A 16,899-nucleotide genomic window follows, 5' to 3' on the forward strand; every position below is an offset into this window, starting at 1 on the left:
TCTTTGACATTTAAATAAAAACCTCAAAAGTCTCTAATAATTGAATGTTCCTATTTTCTCATTATTCCGTTAAAAGTATGATATATTTATATTTGATAATAATATAACTTTAAACTTTTATTTTACTTTTGATGAGAAATTTTTATAGCCACACGTGTTATGATATTTAATAGCACAACTTTGCAAATTTTTTATTTCTTCTTTTAATTAAATTTCATGGGGCGTCAATTTATGTCACGTAAATTAGAGGATACAAATATCAAATTTCACCCACCCCTCCATAATTATATACATATAGCCATATAGGACATACTATTATTTAGTGACTTTTTGAATTATTCTATGTTAAGCGACAAAGCTTCCCGAATTTATGGGTAAGGAGTATAGTCTTATTTATCAATATTTTCGTACCTATTGATTCATCCAAAAATGAATAATGTAAGAAATGACAAGCTATAAAAAGTGTCACTACATTATACTTTAGAAGGAGACAACCAAAAAGACATTAAAGAAAAACGGGGTCCCCTTAACAATCAAGATTAGGAATCTCTCGTCCACAAGCAAAATAACAACAATAAATCAATTACATACCGTTCTATTGACAAACAGCCGCCCAAAAGCATTCACAATCAAACTTTTAATTATAACAATATTGTTTTTTCGGATATCTTTTTAATTGGTGTAGCAAAATAATACGACAGAAAACATATAATATAATATAATATGAAAAATTGATTTTAAAAGAAAACTTAATTATTATAGTGAAATATTATTATAAGAAATGACTGTTATGAAAAGATGTTACTATTATAAAAAGGTTTGATGGTATCCCATTGATTTTTTCTTCCCTCAGCAACATCCTATAAAATTCCAGCACAGCATTACAAGATTCAAAGTCAAAGTTCATCGACATTTCCAAATTGTTAATTGCAAAGGCCGCAAGTCCTTCACGGATTGGTTTGACATGATTGGTGTTTGAAGTTTTGGAGTTTTTTTAAAAAGCTTATGAATTAAATCTTGGAAAAAAAAGTTATTTCTTTGCCAGCCAGTTTTTCAAATCTTTCAAAACCTCAAAAGATCAAAACATTATATAGATAGTATGAACTGCTTAAATAAGAATTCTTGAACAACAAATAACCAGTTCAAATAATCACAACCACAATGTAATGGACAAAGCATTTTTCTCTCTCTATATCGAACGCCATTAGAATAAAGCTTTCCCATTGATGCAAAAACTGAAGAACTTTTCTCTAACGATATTTGGTTGAGAACTAAATTTTCAACAAAATTTCCAGAAACAATAATTTTGAACCTTTTGTTCAAATGCTAAAGTTTTTGAAAGATTTGTAAAATAGAATTTAGATTTTTCCCCAAAAAACACTTTTTCAAATTTTAACTCAAATGAACTATTATTTACAAAAATTCAAAAAATAAATAAATAAACAAATTTATATAAACTCTGACATTTCAAACAAATGCCACCTAAGCATGACAATATTTTGTGACTTGACTAATGATCAGAAGCTTAATAATCCAACTTCTAAGCTGTTCAAAATGGCAGCGACTTGGACAATTGAAGGCCTACTCTTTCTTGAATTCCCAACACAAGCTAAAGCAACTTTAGCCAATCTAACAAGTGGCCTAATATCACTTGGCAACACAAGTCTATTGTCCAAAAGTTCACTAAATTTCATTTCTTTAATCAATGGTAATGCCCATTTCACAAGTAACCCTTGTTGATCACTTCTCCTCCCACTCAACAACTCCAACAAAACCACACCTAATCCATACACATCACTTTCTTTAGAACAACCCCTTTTTTCATTACCAATCCAATATTCATCATCAATATACCCCATTAGCCCTAATTTCCTTTGATCATAATTTCGCAAGAAAAAGTACAACCCATAATCACAAACCCTAGCACAAAATTTGACATCTATTAGAATATTTGAAGGCTTAATGCAACCATGGACTATATGTGGCGCCATAACTTCGTGCAAATATTCTATTCCTCTAGCAGCACCCGCAGCAACTCTCAACCTACAATTCCAATCCAATAGGGACGTGCCATCATCGCGATTTTGATGCAAATAAAAATCAAGACTCAACATACCTCCGAATTCCATAACTACAATTCTCTCCCCGGGAGCCTCCGAAAACCCTAAAATTGGCACGATGTTAGGGTGATCAGCTAAAGAAAGCCATTTCATCATCGACGAGAAACCAAAGCCAGCATTGCTCAAAACAAGCCTTGGATGAATCCTTTTTATAGCAACTTGTTGATCTCCATTTGGCAATATACTTGCATATACAGTTCCTATACGGCCTTGACCGATGATTCTTCGATAATTGAATCCATCCGTCGCTGCATGAATATCCATTAAGGAATAAGAGCATGCAATTTGCTTAGTAGGAAGAGTTTCTTCAGCCTTGATTGGTTTTTTCTTGCAACAAATGAAGAGGAGGATCACAAGAATTGTGATAATAATTGCAAGTATAACCAAAATAACATTATAAACAATTATGATCTCTCCACGGCTCATCTAGGATTTTTTATTTTTTTTCCTCTATAAACTTTGGTGTTGTGATTCAAGAAGAGAGCGTTTAGAAGAAAAGATTTAGCTAGTTGGTTATAATGAATGAGGTGAGAGTATTTTTTTTTTTTATGTTTATATATGGAAGTAGAAAGTGAAAGAAAAGGGGAGTACCTTATATTGGACTTGGTGTGTACTCTTTGAAAAAGGTTGATTGGAATTATTGGGAAAGGAAGTTGGAAAATCTAAAGCATTAATTTGGTATACTTTTAGTTCAGGGTTGGCTGCTAACTGTCATTTGACAAACGAATAGGGGTTTGGTAAAATTCTCATTGTTAAAACAAGTTTATTCTTGTAATATATTAGAGAAATTTTTTTTCTTTATATATCTAGTATTCGAAATTTACTTGCAAGATGAATTTACATTTGCATCAATTAGATCCCACTAATTAAGGGGAAGCTTTGTACCAGTAGTTTTTCTATTTTAAGGTTCGAACCAAAATATTTAATTAATGGAAGAAAGATCTCATTTGTCTCATCGTACTCCTTAATGGTACCTGTCTTATAATTGTTTATAATTATGCGTATTATATTTTCTTAGTTTTATTCTTATTCTATGCCTAAAGAGGTTTGAATATTAGTATTTTAAAAGAGAACTAGTTATCGCCCTGTTCTAACTAAAACTTTTACTATGGTAATTAATATGATTGTGAAGAACATTACAAGCTCCAGTTGACACGTGTCTTTAATTTACAGTATTAATTTTCACAGTACACAACTCTTTTGGAAATATAATCTACCCCATTTAACCAATTTTATAGGGAATTTCCGCCAAGGGCGTGTTGAAAAATATTTTAAAATTTTAATATTTGATTGGTCGAAATAATTTAAATAATTTATTTTGAAAAAGAAATTTCTTAAAAATAAGAAAAATAACCTTTCTGGTTGAGTATTTATGAAAAATAAGTTTCATATATAAGTGTGCAAAATACATCAAATGACCCCTGAACTATACTCGAAATGTCGAGTTCACAATCAAACTATACAGACGATTTATTACACACCTGAACATCTAAAAAGTGAATTTAATACCACCCTACAAGCTGACGTGACACAAAATAAAAAAAATTATTAATAAGTGACGCGTTTTTTATATAAAAATATTTTTTTATTTCATTTTTTATTAAAATTAATGTTTTTGTAGCTCCCTCACCCCGAGCCCGCCCCGCCCCTCTATCACTCCAAACCCGCCCACCTCTCTTTCTTTTTCATCCCTGCACCCTTCCACCCTGCTCTGTTTTTTTTTTTTTCATTCTCCCTCTCCTCCCTTCACGCTTGCTCCATCCCCCACCACGCCGTCCCTCCTCTTCTCCTCCATCTTCACGCCACACCACCCCCACCCCCCAAACCCCTCCCTTTCTTCATCATTTTCCCCCTTCTCACGGACTCATTCCATTTCCGCCATTGTCGGAGCTCCTATGAGCTCGTCTCCCTTTTTCGTTCATCTGCACACCCTCATGCCTCCATCCATCCATCCCTCATTTTTTCTTTTTCTTTTTAATTGTAAAATTCAATTTTTTGTAAACCCCACCCCATCCCTCATTTTCTTCTTCACTTCCACCTCTGCCGAAGCTCCTCCACCACCACCATATTCATAGCTAAATATTATTCTTCTTTTCTTTTTGGGTCAAAAAAACAACATATTCATAGCTAAATTTTAAAAACAGATCAATTGGGTTTCAAAATATAACGGGTTAGAGGTGGAGATTTCAAAACTAGAAAATAAGATTCAAAGTTAGTTGAATTGATCTATTCGTCAAAAGTAAGAGAATCGTTCACTTATTAAATCTATTTTTTTGGTTATGTTTAGGACCTGTGATTTTAAGGAGATGAATTGAAAAATTAAAGAAGATGATAATTAATGCTCTTAATTTTTATTCTTTTTTTCTCTATCTCAAAATGGTAACTCAAGGTGAGCACATCCGTCGAAAATGGAGGAAACTAATAGCTGAATAAGAAGGAAGAAAGAGAAAGAAATGAGAAAATATAAGAAAAGAAAAAAAAGGTAAAATAATTCACTTTCTGACGTGGCACCTACGTGGCTGGGCGAGTGTGTAGCACCTCCCCATGTGCAACTGGTTATAGATGTATCAGAGGTAAAATAATTCACTTTTAAGATGTTTGGGGGTGTAATAGGTCATTTATATAATTTGAGTGTGATATCGATATTTTGGATATAGTTTAAGAGTTATTTGATGTATTTTGCCTATATAAGTGACATTTCAGGTTGATGGTGCTCCCACCTCCAATACCCCATACCCCACGACTGCCCCAGCCTACTCCCACCCACCTCACCCCCAACCTCCAACCCCACTCTGCCCACCCAGAAAAAATCACTTAACCATTCCTCTATTTCTGGCCTAACTACACAAGAGAATCCGCTGTTAACCACCACTCTAATAGGAATCGCCAGATTTATAATTATTAATGAATTTTATAATACAATTTTTTTTCCTGTATCTATGACTATGAACTATGTGAATTGAGCGGTCAAGCTTTCAAATCAAGGCCCAAAAAGCTCAATCAATAAGTTAAAGAGTATTTTAGAGTGGCTTAATGAAGTTACTTCAGAAGGGTGGAGCCAGAGACTAAGGTATGGATCCGATGGAACCTAGAAACTTTGGTTCAAGTACTGAGTTTATCTTAAGAAGCTCAATTAATGTAACATATATTAATTTAGAACCCAGTATTATAAAAGAGATTAAGATTCTGAATTCATAAATTTCAAATCATGCATTCGCCTCTGCATCCAAGCCTATACTGTTTGTCCTAGATTATATATAAATATTTTTGGGACAATATTTTTTTACTTATCAAACACCAAAAAATAAATAAGAAAACATCTTATTTTCAAGAAAAAAAGTTTTTTGATTCCTTCGTACCAAACACACCCTAAGTTTCACTGTATTTGATTTTTCCAGAAGGGTACAAATGTTTGATAAGCTCCCATCATTTAAGAAATATCTATTTTTCGTAGCTAAAAGTCATGGTTTTGATGGAAATTTTTTACTATGCGTGAGGCATGCCAGTTATTTGCTTGATTGACAAATGGACTGATGTAGGTCCCATTTTCCAATAATGATGGACATGATATGATAGATACCGATTATCATATCGAAATTAAAAAAATTTATATCGCGGTTTCAGTATTATAATATTTAGTATGGTATTTGGTATGTATTTTAAAAAAGTTTGGTATTCATTACGGTATTTGGTATTCATAAAGAAAATATCGAATACCATACCGAAGTATATAGTTACATATACAATTCATATATTTTTGTATTATAATACTAATAAATATATAAACTAGTATTATTAGAAAATTAATTGTTTAAACATTGGAACTTTAGCTACTCTATCTTAATTAAAATATTTTTTTTTATGTAATTGATTTACGAAGGGGATTGCTTGTACTTTCTTTTCAATATTTTTAAATGTGTAAGGTGTTAGTACAATATAATTAAGACGTTTCTTGAGTAGCCGCAGTCAAAATTCTTTACGATATGAGTAAATGTAAGTCGAAGTCGAACAAACTATTATACCAATTTACCATACCGCAAAATATCGAAACCGAACTTAAAAATACCGAACCATACCGAATTAATTTGGTATGGTAAAGGTATAGTATTTTTAGAAATCGAAAAATCAAAATTACCGTACCAAAATTTTAAATACCGTACCATACCCACCCCTAGTTTCCAAGCAATCAATGACCCATACTCTTTTATTGGCAGTTCACTATTTGGTTTTTTTCCTTTCTTTTTTGCAACACCTCTTCTTTATTTTATCTCAACTATATCTCTCTTTTACTTAAATTTTCACAGCTCTTTCTTATAGTCCTATCAAACAAATGGACCAATATCATTATTATTTATTTCTCTACGTGTCTTTATTCATATACTCTCCTGTCCTTTCACAAATTCATATCACTACAAGAAAGTATAGAAAGTATGGATCCTTACTACGTGTGAGGCATGCCAGGTATTTGCTTGACAAATGGACTGATGTAGGTCCCACTTTCCAAGCAATCAAAGACCCATACTCTTTTCTTCTCTATATGCAGTTCACTATTTGATTTTTTCCTTTCTTTTTTGCAACACCTCTTCTTTATTTTATCTCAACTATTTCTCTCTTTTACTTAAATTTTCGTAGCTCTTTCTTATAGTCCTATCAAACAAATGGACCGATATCATTAATATTTATTTCTCTACCCTTCTTTATTCATATACTCTTCTGTCCTTTCACAAATTCATTTGGCTGGCTCTTTCTTTTGCCATTAATTCTTGTACTCCTCAACCAAATCAACAGGGAAAAAAAATTAATCCTTGTACCTCAGAATAAAAAATTAAATTTGTGAAAGTTTTCATTTCACATCTAAAAAAATTAAAGGAACCTCAAAAGGATAAATCTTAAATAAGAAACTCACTCAAAATTTATATTTGTGGTAATCACCGGATAGACACCAATGCAATGAGAAAACTATTCCCTCCGTCTCAAAAAGATTATCTTGATTCGGATTAAGAAGGTCAAACTAACTAACGTTCGGTGTGAATTCGGACATAAAATCTTCAATTTTTTTGAATTAAAATTACATATTCAGAAACTATATAAAAAGTACTATAAGTCACAATAGTTAACACTTCAAAATAGTTAGAAAGTATTTGAAAAACTTATGATCAAATAAAATATTTTTGACTGTCCAAATAGTGACTAAAGCAGTCTTTTTGGGACGGAGGGAGTAAAAAATATGAAAAAGAGAGAAAATTGGGCACATAAATTGCTCGGCAAGTTCTTCTTCTAATCTCTCTAAAAGTTTCACCAAAACATATCCTTCTTATCTATGAGAAAGTGAAAGCACACATGTAAATACTCTAAAACCTCATTGTCGTTTTCTAACTTCATTTAAAAAAAAAAAAAAAACAAATTCTATAGTGGAGATGTACTTATTGTTAAAATTCTCTAAGTTTTGAAGTTTAAAAATCACCAAAAAGAACATAAACAAGGAAAAAATGACTGGAACCTTTATAACGTTCAGTCTTTAGGGGATAAATTTCATAAATCATCATATATTATGCATTATTTTCCTCAAATTAAAGTCACATAATTATATTTTTTTAACAAGAAAATCATTAAAAAATTCACCTTACTACAAAAAAGTCTCAATTGCTTGAAAACCCAACCTTCCGATTAGTGATAATTTTCTTACTCTACATTTTAACTCTTTTTTTTAATTTTTAATCTAATTTATACGGATCCAATCAAATGAGGACTGACTTGACCCAATTTTTTAACCTTTCGATAAGTGCTATTCCATCAAAAAAATTATAATTATATTAATCCATTTACGTCTATTTGATTTTTGATAAAAGAAAAGCAAGACTAAAAAGAGAAGTGAATCTAAAGGAGAGAGGGGCTGACAACGGGACCCACAAAACACTTGTCAAAAGCAAAGGTGCCCTCACACAACGATTTTTGATTGTGTCTCACCCATGGTAAAAAATTTCGTTTTGATGTTATCTTTTTCTGTTTTTTTCTTTCTGAAGTTGATTTTCCATACTGTTGTTTTGCTAAACGAAAAAGCAAGCCTCAATCATTTTATAGCAAGATGTTAAATTATGCAGAATATTCTTTGTGCTTTTTGTACTTTATAATGCATTTTCGTTTGGGATGCTTTTTGTCGTTTTAAACAAATTAAACTTGAATGTTTGGTGGAACCAAAAGTAGACATGATTAGAAACAGGGTGCGTTTTGTATAAGATATACTCCCTCCGTCTCAAAAAGATTGTCCTCTTTTGACTTGACACAAAGTTTAAGAAATAAAAGAAGACTTTTGAAATGTGTGGTCCAAAACAAGCCTTAGATATTCACTATTAAAAAACTGGCAAAATTCGACGGACAAAAACCGACGGACTGCGTAGCTTTGAAAAACCGACGGAAAACTGACGCAGTGCGTCGGTTTTGTGTATTTCTAATTTTTTTTATTGTTTTAATTAAAAAACTGACGGACAACGTCGGTTTTTTCCGCAAAATTTTGAAATTATATTTTCGCCAAATATTTTCTACAAAAACCGACGTCCCACGTCGGTTTTATTAAAAAAAATTAATTAATTTTTTAAAATATATATTAAATAATTTATAATTCATTTTGTTTTGTAAAATATTAATAAACGAATTTTTTTTAAAGAAACCGACGGACTACGTCGGTTTTTTTTTTGGTCAAAGGCTAGTCAACATTTAAAAAAAACCGGCGGACTACGTCGGTTTTTCCGTCGATTTTTTTTAACAATATGATAGAAACGGGTTTGGCATATCATTTGCTATCTTCCCCCCAAAAAAAACACTTCTCTCTAAAATAAAAAACCCTAACCCGCCGCCCACCCCCCTCTGCCCACGCCCGCCACCTGCTGCTACCCGCCGCTACCTACGCAGCCCAACCCCACCTACCCCAGCCCCGTTTTTAACTTGTAATTTGAGGTACTTTCTTTTTAAATTAGGGCTTTTAAAATTCTTTCAATTTTAGTTTTATTTGTAGATTTTAGGCGTAATGTTAGTCTATTTAGCTTTGTTAAACATCATTTGTAATGTTATTAATGTTGAATTTGTGAAAAAAATGTAATCTTTATTTGACTAGTTTACTTTTCATTTTTTTTTTTTTTGCTTGAGATTGTGCTATATTTTATGTTCATTGTCAATGTATGTGTGTTAGCTTAGTTATCATTGTTTGTAATAGGGATAAGACATCATTACCCTCCTCACCTAATAACGTTTTTGCTACGACACACCTTACCTAATGTTTGGTCCTATCACCCCCCTAAACTATTTAAAACTGTAATATTTTACCCTCTAAACGCTGATGCCCACTCTCATATGGGAGAGTGACATGCACTCTCCTTGCCACATGTGCATTTATTTATTTTCTTTTTTTAAAAAAAAAAATCAGCTTACGTGTAAATTTTGAAGAATAAAAAAATAAAAAACTGATTTTTCTTTTAAAAAAATTATTTTTAAAACCCGTTTTTTTTTTAAAAAAAATTGAAAACGCGAATTAAAAAACTGATTTTTCTTTTAAAAATTTTATTTTTAAAACCCTTTTTTAAAAAAAAAAAAAAAGCTGAAAACGCGAATTAAAAAACAGATTTTTCTTTTAAACAATTTATTTTTAAAACCCGTTTTTAAAAAAAAAAAACTGAAAACGCGAATTAAAAAATTGATTTTTCTTTTAAAAAAAATATTTTTAAAACCCGTTTTTAAAAAAAAAAAAAAACTGAAAACGCGAATTAAAAAACTGATTTTTCTTTTAAAAAAATTATTTTTAAAACCCGTTTTAAAAAAAAAAAACTGAAAACGCGAATTAAAAAACTTATTTTTTATAAAATTTTGAAAAAATTAATTATTTTTTAATATGTGGAAAACTAGATTTATATTCATATGTTAAGAAAATACAGATTTTTAAGAAAACAATTAAGTTTTTCCCTTTTTTTATGTTTCTCACTCTCTCAAAGAGAGTGAAACACACTCTCCTTGCCACGTCAGCGTTTAGGGGGTAAAATATTACGGTTTTAAATAGTTTAGGGGGGTGATAGGATCAAACATTAGGTAAGGTGTGTCGTAGCAAAAACGCTACTAGGTGAGGGGGGTAATGATGCCTTATCCCTTTGTAATATTATTGATGTTGAATTCGTGCAAAAATGTATACTTTATTTGACTAGTTTTTTTTTTTTTTGTTGGAATTATGCTTTTTGTTAGAATCCATAAGTTAGTAGAATTTTTATTGAGCATTCAAAATTAGAATTGATTGAGATTGTGTTTTTCAAAGTAGAATTGTTAACTTATAGTATTTCTATAACCTCAAAACTAAAGTGTAGACTTTATTTTACTAGATTTACTTTTCAATTTTTGGGATTGGTTGGGATTGTACTTTTCAAAGTTATATTAAAGTTAGAATCCATAAGTTATTAAAGTTAGAATAGTTATTGAGAATTCAAAGTTAAAATTGGTTAGGATTGTGTTTTTCAAGGTTAGAATGTTAAGTTATAATATTTCTATAACAATATTATAACCTCAAAACTAAAATGTAGACTTTATTTGGCTAGATTTACTTTCCAATTTTTAGAATTGGTTGGGATTGTGCTTTTCAAAGTTATATTGAAGTTATAATCCATAAGTTGTTAAAGTTAGAATCCATAAGTTATTAAAGTTAGAATTGGTTGGTGTTGTGCTTTCTTAAATTATTGTTAATTTTGTGAAAAAATGTAAACTTTATTTAACTAGTTTACTTTTCATATATATGCTTGAGATTGTGCTAATTGTTATGTTCATTGTCAATGTATTTGTGTTATCTTAATTAGAATTGGTTGGGATTGTGCTTTTCCAAGTTATATTAAAGTTAGAATCCATAAGTTATTAAAGTTAGAATTGTTATTGAGAATTTAAAGTTAGAATTGGCTGTGATTGTGCTTTTCAAGGTTAGAATTGTTAAGTCATAATATTTCTATAACCTCAAAACTAAAATGTAGACTTTATTTGGCTAGATTAACTTTTCAATTTTTAGAATTGGTTGGGATTGTGCTTTTCAAAGTTATATTGAAGTTATAATCCATAAGTTGTTAAAGTTAGAATCCATAAGTTATTAAAGTTAGAATTGTTATTGAGAATTGAAAGTTAGAATTGGTTGAGATTGTGCTTATAAAAGTTATATTAAAATTAGAATCCATAAGTTATTAAAGTTAGATTTGTTATTGAGAATTCAAGTTAGAATTGGTTGGGATTGTGCTTTTAAAAGTTATACTAAAGTTAGAATCCATAAGTTATTAAAGTTAGAATTGTTATTGAGAATTCGAAGTTAGAATTGGCTGGGATTGTGTTTTCTTTAGTTATATTTAAAGTTAGAATTCTTAAGTTAAAATATATTTCTATAACCTCAATAATTTGTGGGTATATTTTTGTAGATGGATCGTATGTGGATGTATAATATAAATAATAGTGATCGTGTGGGTGTACACGATGAATTTGTTGACAAGTTTACACACATGCAATGTCACTTAACCCTTTTCAAAATGAAGGGGTAATTAGGTGTGCTTGTTCTCGTTGCTGGTATAAGAAGTATTTGAAACCGGAAGCGGTTAGGGTTCATTTATATAGTCGTGGGGCTTATGTTTTAGTTTGGATTTCATAATGGACTTATGTTTTATGCTTTATGGAACTAGTTAATGGTACTTTTGGTTGGACATTTAAATATTTTTGAACTTTGAAGGTCTATTTAGATCGTATCTAATGTGTTTAGATAGTGTTTGATTGTTACTTAGAGTGATTTTATGTGTTGTAGCTCTTTTAGAATTGATTTGGAGCATTTTAATGCTAGTTTTGAGCAGCTTTTGGTACTGGTTTCTGTGCAGGTGTGGCTGCAGAAAATGCATGAATTGCATGCGGGAAATTTTCCAGAAAACCGACGGAAAACCAATGCAGTCCGTCGGTTTTCTGGAAATTAATTCTTAATTTTTATGAAAAAACCGACGCACTGTGTCGGTTTTTTATTTAAAATAAAAAAATTTAAATAAAAAATCGACGTAGTGCGTCGGTTTTTTCATAAAATGTATATTGTTTTAATATAAGATCACAAATCAGAAATTAAAAAAACCGACTCAGTCCGTCGTTTTTTTTTTAAAATTTTTTAGAATTATTGGATAAAACCCGACGGACTACATAACCGACGCAGTCCGTCGGAAAAAACCGACGTGGTCCGTCTGTTTCCAAAAAGCGAGGCTATGTAAACCGACATACCGTAAAGGGTCGGTTTCATTAAAAAAACCGACGCAGTCCGTCGGTTTTTCCCGTTTTTTTAGTAGTGATTTGTGTGGCTATAAATCATCTCATAAAGTTAAATTGTTTCTAAATATAGAAATGGGACAATCTTTTTGGGACAGACTAAAAATGAAAGGAGGACAATCTTTTTGGGACAGAGGGAGTATAATCTTTCAATTCATGTGGCACATTTTTTTTTTAGTTTGTCCAAAAAAGAATGTTACATTTTTATAATTAGACACAACTTAACTATAAATTTTTCCTCTTACCCACAATGAAATGATTTATAACTACATAAATATCTAATATTTATTTTATACCATAAATTCAGAGGCGAACCCAGGATTTTGAGTTCGGGGGTGCTGGACTCAGGAATTTTGAGTTCGGGGGTGCTCTATTAACTATTTATATCTGTTTCCTTTATATTTTCTATACAATTATACACTCCGTGATTAAGTTTAATGGGTGCCGGAGCACCCAAACTTTACACATGGGTCCGCCCCTGCATAAATTTTAAAAGTCTTTCTTCTTTTCTTAAACATTGTGCCATGTCAAACGGTAGCACATAAATTTGGACGGACGGAGTACGTAACATTTTATGCTGACATGATAATCTTTTTTATTACTGTTGAGTATATCTCAATCGGCCAAACATATTATTTCTTGCATTTGATGTTACTAAACTAAGATTATTATCGATAGTAGTTATCTATTGTTGTAGGTAAATCTTAACCAAAGCTAATGGCAAAAAAAGTTGTACGTTGTTGGTGCATATGAATTAAAATCTTTTGCATATAAGGAGTATTTAGCCAAAAAACATGGCCAATATCGGTTTCTGTAGCTAGTATCTTTTTTATTTTTCACCCGGTATCTGATATCTGCATTGAGGTTCGATTAATTTAGATTCGTAGAATGTAAAATCCACTAAAAGAGAGAAGCGCTCCTTATATCTGTAGAAATAGTGTCCAGTGGAACCTTTTCGATCCTGCATTTAAGAAATAACCATTGTCATGAAGTTTTAATTCAATGGCAATGCCAGAAATTTCATTTATGAAAATTCGGAACTTCATAATCATGACTTTTTTTCAATTACAATAGCTGAAAAGAGTCTATTTATAAATTTTATGCTATTTTTTTCTTACAGAGAATTCAAACTCGAAAACTTTAATTAAAAAGTGGAGGCATGCTATCCACCCTAACCGGGAGTGGTAGCTAGTACTTCATTTTCCTGTTTATTTATTTGTCGTGACAACTCCTTGTTTCCTAACCTATTAGCTTTTCTGGGGTCCCAATTCCTTGATTTCTGTTTGGTTATTGAGTCTTAGTTATAAGAATATTTAGTTACAACAACCCCAGCTTCCATTCAACCAACCTCATCTAATGCAAAATTCAGATGTGAAAAATCGTACTATTTCTTTTAATATATGCCAATTGGGCTGGATTGCTGAACAGGGTTTGCAACTCTTGGATACTCTGAAATGCACTTATTATTTAGTAACAAAAGACTTAATTATATTAGATATTATGTATCATAACAAAATACGGTCATACTAGACTGAATGAGTTAAGGTATTGGAGTCCTGCCTATTGTTATTATTACAAGCCATAATGTTCTGCCAAAATGTTCCTAATTTATCTGCTATATAGACATCAACAACAAATAAAGAAACAACTGTAAAGTGGACTATGTCCCCAAAAGTTTTGTCCATTCTTCTTAATTTCTTTAGCCAATATGTGCGCTACATAAGATTCTCAATCTACCTCATCAGCAACCTGCATTCACACAAAATTGGGTTAAAATTAAGTTCTTGTAGTGGAACTAGAATTTTGATTCTTGTAATGCTTAGTCCCTGAAAGCTAAAAGTTCTAATTTTATGTTTGTTGTCTATGATAAGCCTTTCATGAAACCGAGCACCTATTTGCATTATAGAATGTTTGGTTCAAAACTTATTAAGCGCATTCTCCTCTTTCTCATTTTCCCCCCTATTCGTGGACAGTCTATTCCTAAAAAGAATTAGAACAAAAAATATATCAATTAAAGACCCAAAGTCCTAATTGTATTTGCGGGGAGTTAAATACCAAACTAGGATAACCTATAATGTAACACTAAAATGCAAGAACAAATTAATGATAGGAGGTAGATGTGTAGAAGGGAGAAGGCAAAGAAAAGAATAGAACAATAGCAACACACCATCAAATCTTGAGTTAATGAGTTCAGAATAATTAGTTAATAATAGAAAAATCTAAACTGTCTACGATAAGCAGAAAATTATACTCAATGACATTGAAAATGGGTGGTCTTAAACTTTTGACCCTGTTCTTCCCATGGCCAAACTTTTAAGGTAAAAAATCAAACCTTATTAAACTTGAAGTTTTATCCATGGAACAAGCGAAATCAAACTTAAGATCGCTCACCTCCAAAACCATTCTTGTAAATCACCCCCACGTAAGCCTAGAGAGCTGACAAATATAGAAAGGACAGAATGAGCTTAACATATTCAAGTAATTGCACGATTTTCCCTTCAAATGGACTGGTCTTTAATTTTTTCCCATCAAAATTGAACTTATGCCTAGTGAGGCATAAGTTCGTCCAAGGTGCGGGCGCGTAATTTATGCCACTCTAGGCATAAGTTCAATTTTGTAGGGCAAAATTTAAAGACTGCTCATTTGAAGGACAAAAATTAAAGACCAGCACAAATAAGGGACGAAAGTGCAAAGGGAAATTTGCAGGATAGCCCTTCGCTAGGGTGGTCTTTAATTTTTGTCCTCTGTCTTTGCACATTCTGGCCATGCTTAGGCAGAATTTGTATGCACAGATTCGCAAAATTTTGCCTTGCAAAGGCAGTGGGCAAAAGTTAAAGATCACCAATTTGAGGGCCAAAACTTAAAGACCACCAATTTGAAGGGAAAAAAAAAATTAAAGATCACCCCAAATGAAGGTCAATCCGTGCAAAAAAATAAAAAAAGAAGTGCAAATGACCCTTACATGTTTGCAAAAGTGGCCCACGAGTAAACTCGTAAAAGGACTTTAAAGTTGGGCCTCATTAGCATGCTCAAAAGCACACACATCTATGGGCCTTCTAGTAAGCCAGCCTAATAAAGCTTTCTTGTCCAAATCCAATAGACATCATCTGCTGAAATTGCAATGGAGGCGATTGGGTGAAGAACACGAATAGCCATTTTTAGAGTATGTAACTGACAAATAATCACATAGCCAAAAGTAGTTGAAAATAGTTATTTTAACATGAAAATAGAATTTGGACAAAAGTACTTCACGCTTAAAAAGGGTAATTATCATGCAGTTTCACTTGTTAATAGTTCGAACTCCAATGTTTTTTTATAAATTCTAGCATTTCTTTATCAACTCCAACTTTTAGCATTTTTTCATCAACTCCAATGTTTTATCATGAACTCCAACAATTTCTTCCCGAATTCCCACAATTTTTTCTGAACTTCAACATTCTTTTCATGAACTCCAACATCTTTTTCATGAGCTTCATCATTTTTTCCTGAACTCCAGAGCAATATATTGGTGTGTTTCCGTGTTTTAGTTAAGGGTAATTTTGTCCAAATTTTTTCTCCACACTAAAAGTGGCTATTTTTCAATTCCATATCAGAAAAATGGGAAGCCCACGCCATTTTTAATAAAACTTTAGGACTTCTTTTCCTTAATTAAATTAGACCTAGGCCAAGCAAATTTGTTGATGTATGTCATGAGTACTTTGATGATGATATTGTATACTTCCAAACGAAGAGGTGACTCTAAAGTAAAATCTTCAATACCCATATGTTGTTGCTAAAAGAATTAGAAGAGCAAGAAAAAGCAAAGTTTGTTACTTTTTATTCTAAAGCAAGAAAACCTTCCAGAAAAGCAACAACATCATCCATATGCAAACGCTGCTAGCAGTTATCAAATATAACAAATTAAAGAGTTCATCCACAAGGATCGTGGTGGAGCGATAATTGGTAAGTATTTCTTCATCCTTAATTAGATGTCTCGGCTTGGGGCCATATTGGAAACAGAATGACCTTTGTTAGGGAGGTTTTATTCCTAAATGTGACTTTTGTCGGTGCGAATCCGAATTTAAACTTTATGGGTTTAATCTTTGAGATTCTTAGCATTGAACATATTGCATTTTAAAATTATGTGTTCAGACCTACTACTTGTTGTAATTTTATTGAATTTTATATTCCGTCGAAAGTATTGAGTTCAGATGAACCTAGAACCTGACTGCATCCGTCCCTAGTTAAAAATTGCACTAATTATTGGAGTATAAAAAACTTTACATTATCATTATATATAACTTAAATATCAAGGCAAGTTCAAACTTGCTTTTCTTCAAGAATCCTAAAAAGAAGCAAATTCCAGAAAAGTTAAGATTTGCTAACAACAGCTAACGCTGTAGGAGTATCATATATCCAAACTAATTTACTTGAAATATTAGTCTAGGAAACTTTGCACACATTAAAAGGGGTACCTTTTACATACTTTTCATAA

General features: G+C 31.6%; 1 protein-coding gene across 1 annotated transcript; it reads right to left on the reverse strand.

Moving 5' to 3' along the window:
* Window positions 1-1,355: 1,355 nt before the first annotated feature.
* LOC132626999 (serine/threonine-protein kinase-like protein ACR4) lies at window positions 1,356-2,900 on the reverse strand. The gene has a single exon (XM_060342075.1). It carries the CDS (start codon window positions 2,544-2,546, stop codon window positions 1,518-1,520), a length of 1,029 nt encoding a protein of 342 aa, XP_060198058.1. The 5' UTR covers window positions 2,547-2,900; the 3' UTR covers window positions 1,356-1,517.
* Window positions 2,901-16,899: the final 13,999 nt, after the last annotated feature.

This window comes from Lycium barbarum, chromosome 1 (genome assembly GCF_019175385.1).
Source record: "Lycium barbarum isolate Lr01 chromosome 1, ASM1917538v2, whole genome shotgun sequence".
NCBI classification, from domain to species: Eukaryota; Viridiplantae; Streptophyta; class Magnoliopsida; order Solanales; family Solanaceae; genus Lycium; species Lycium barbarum.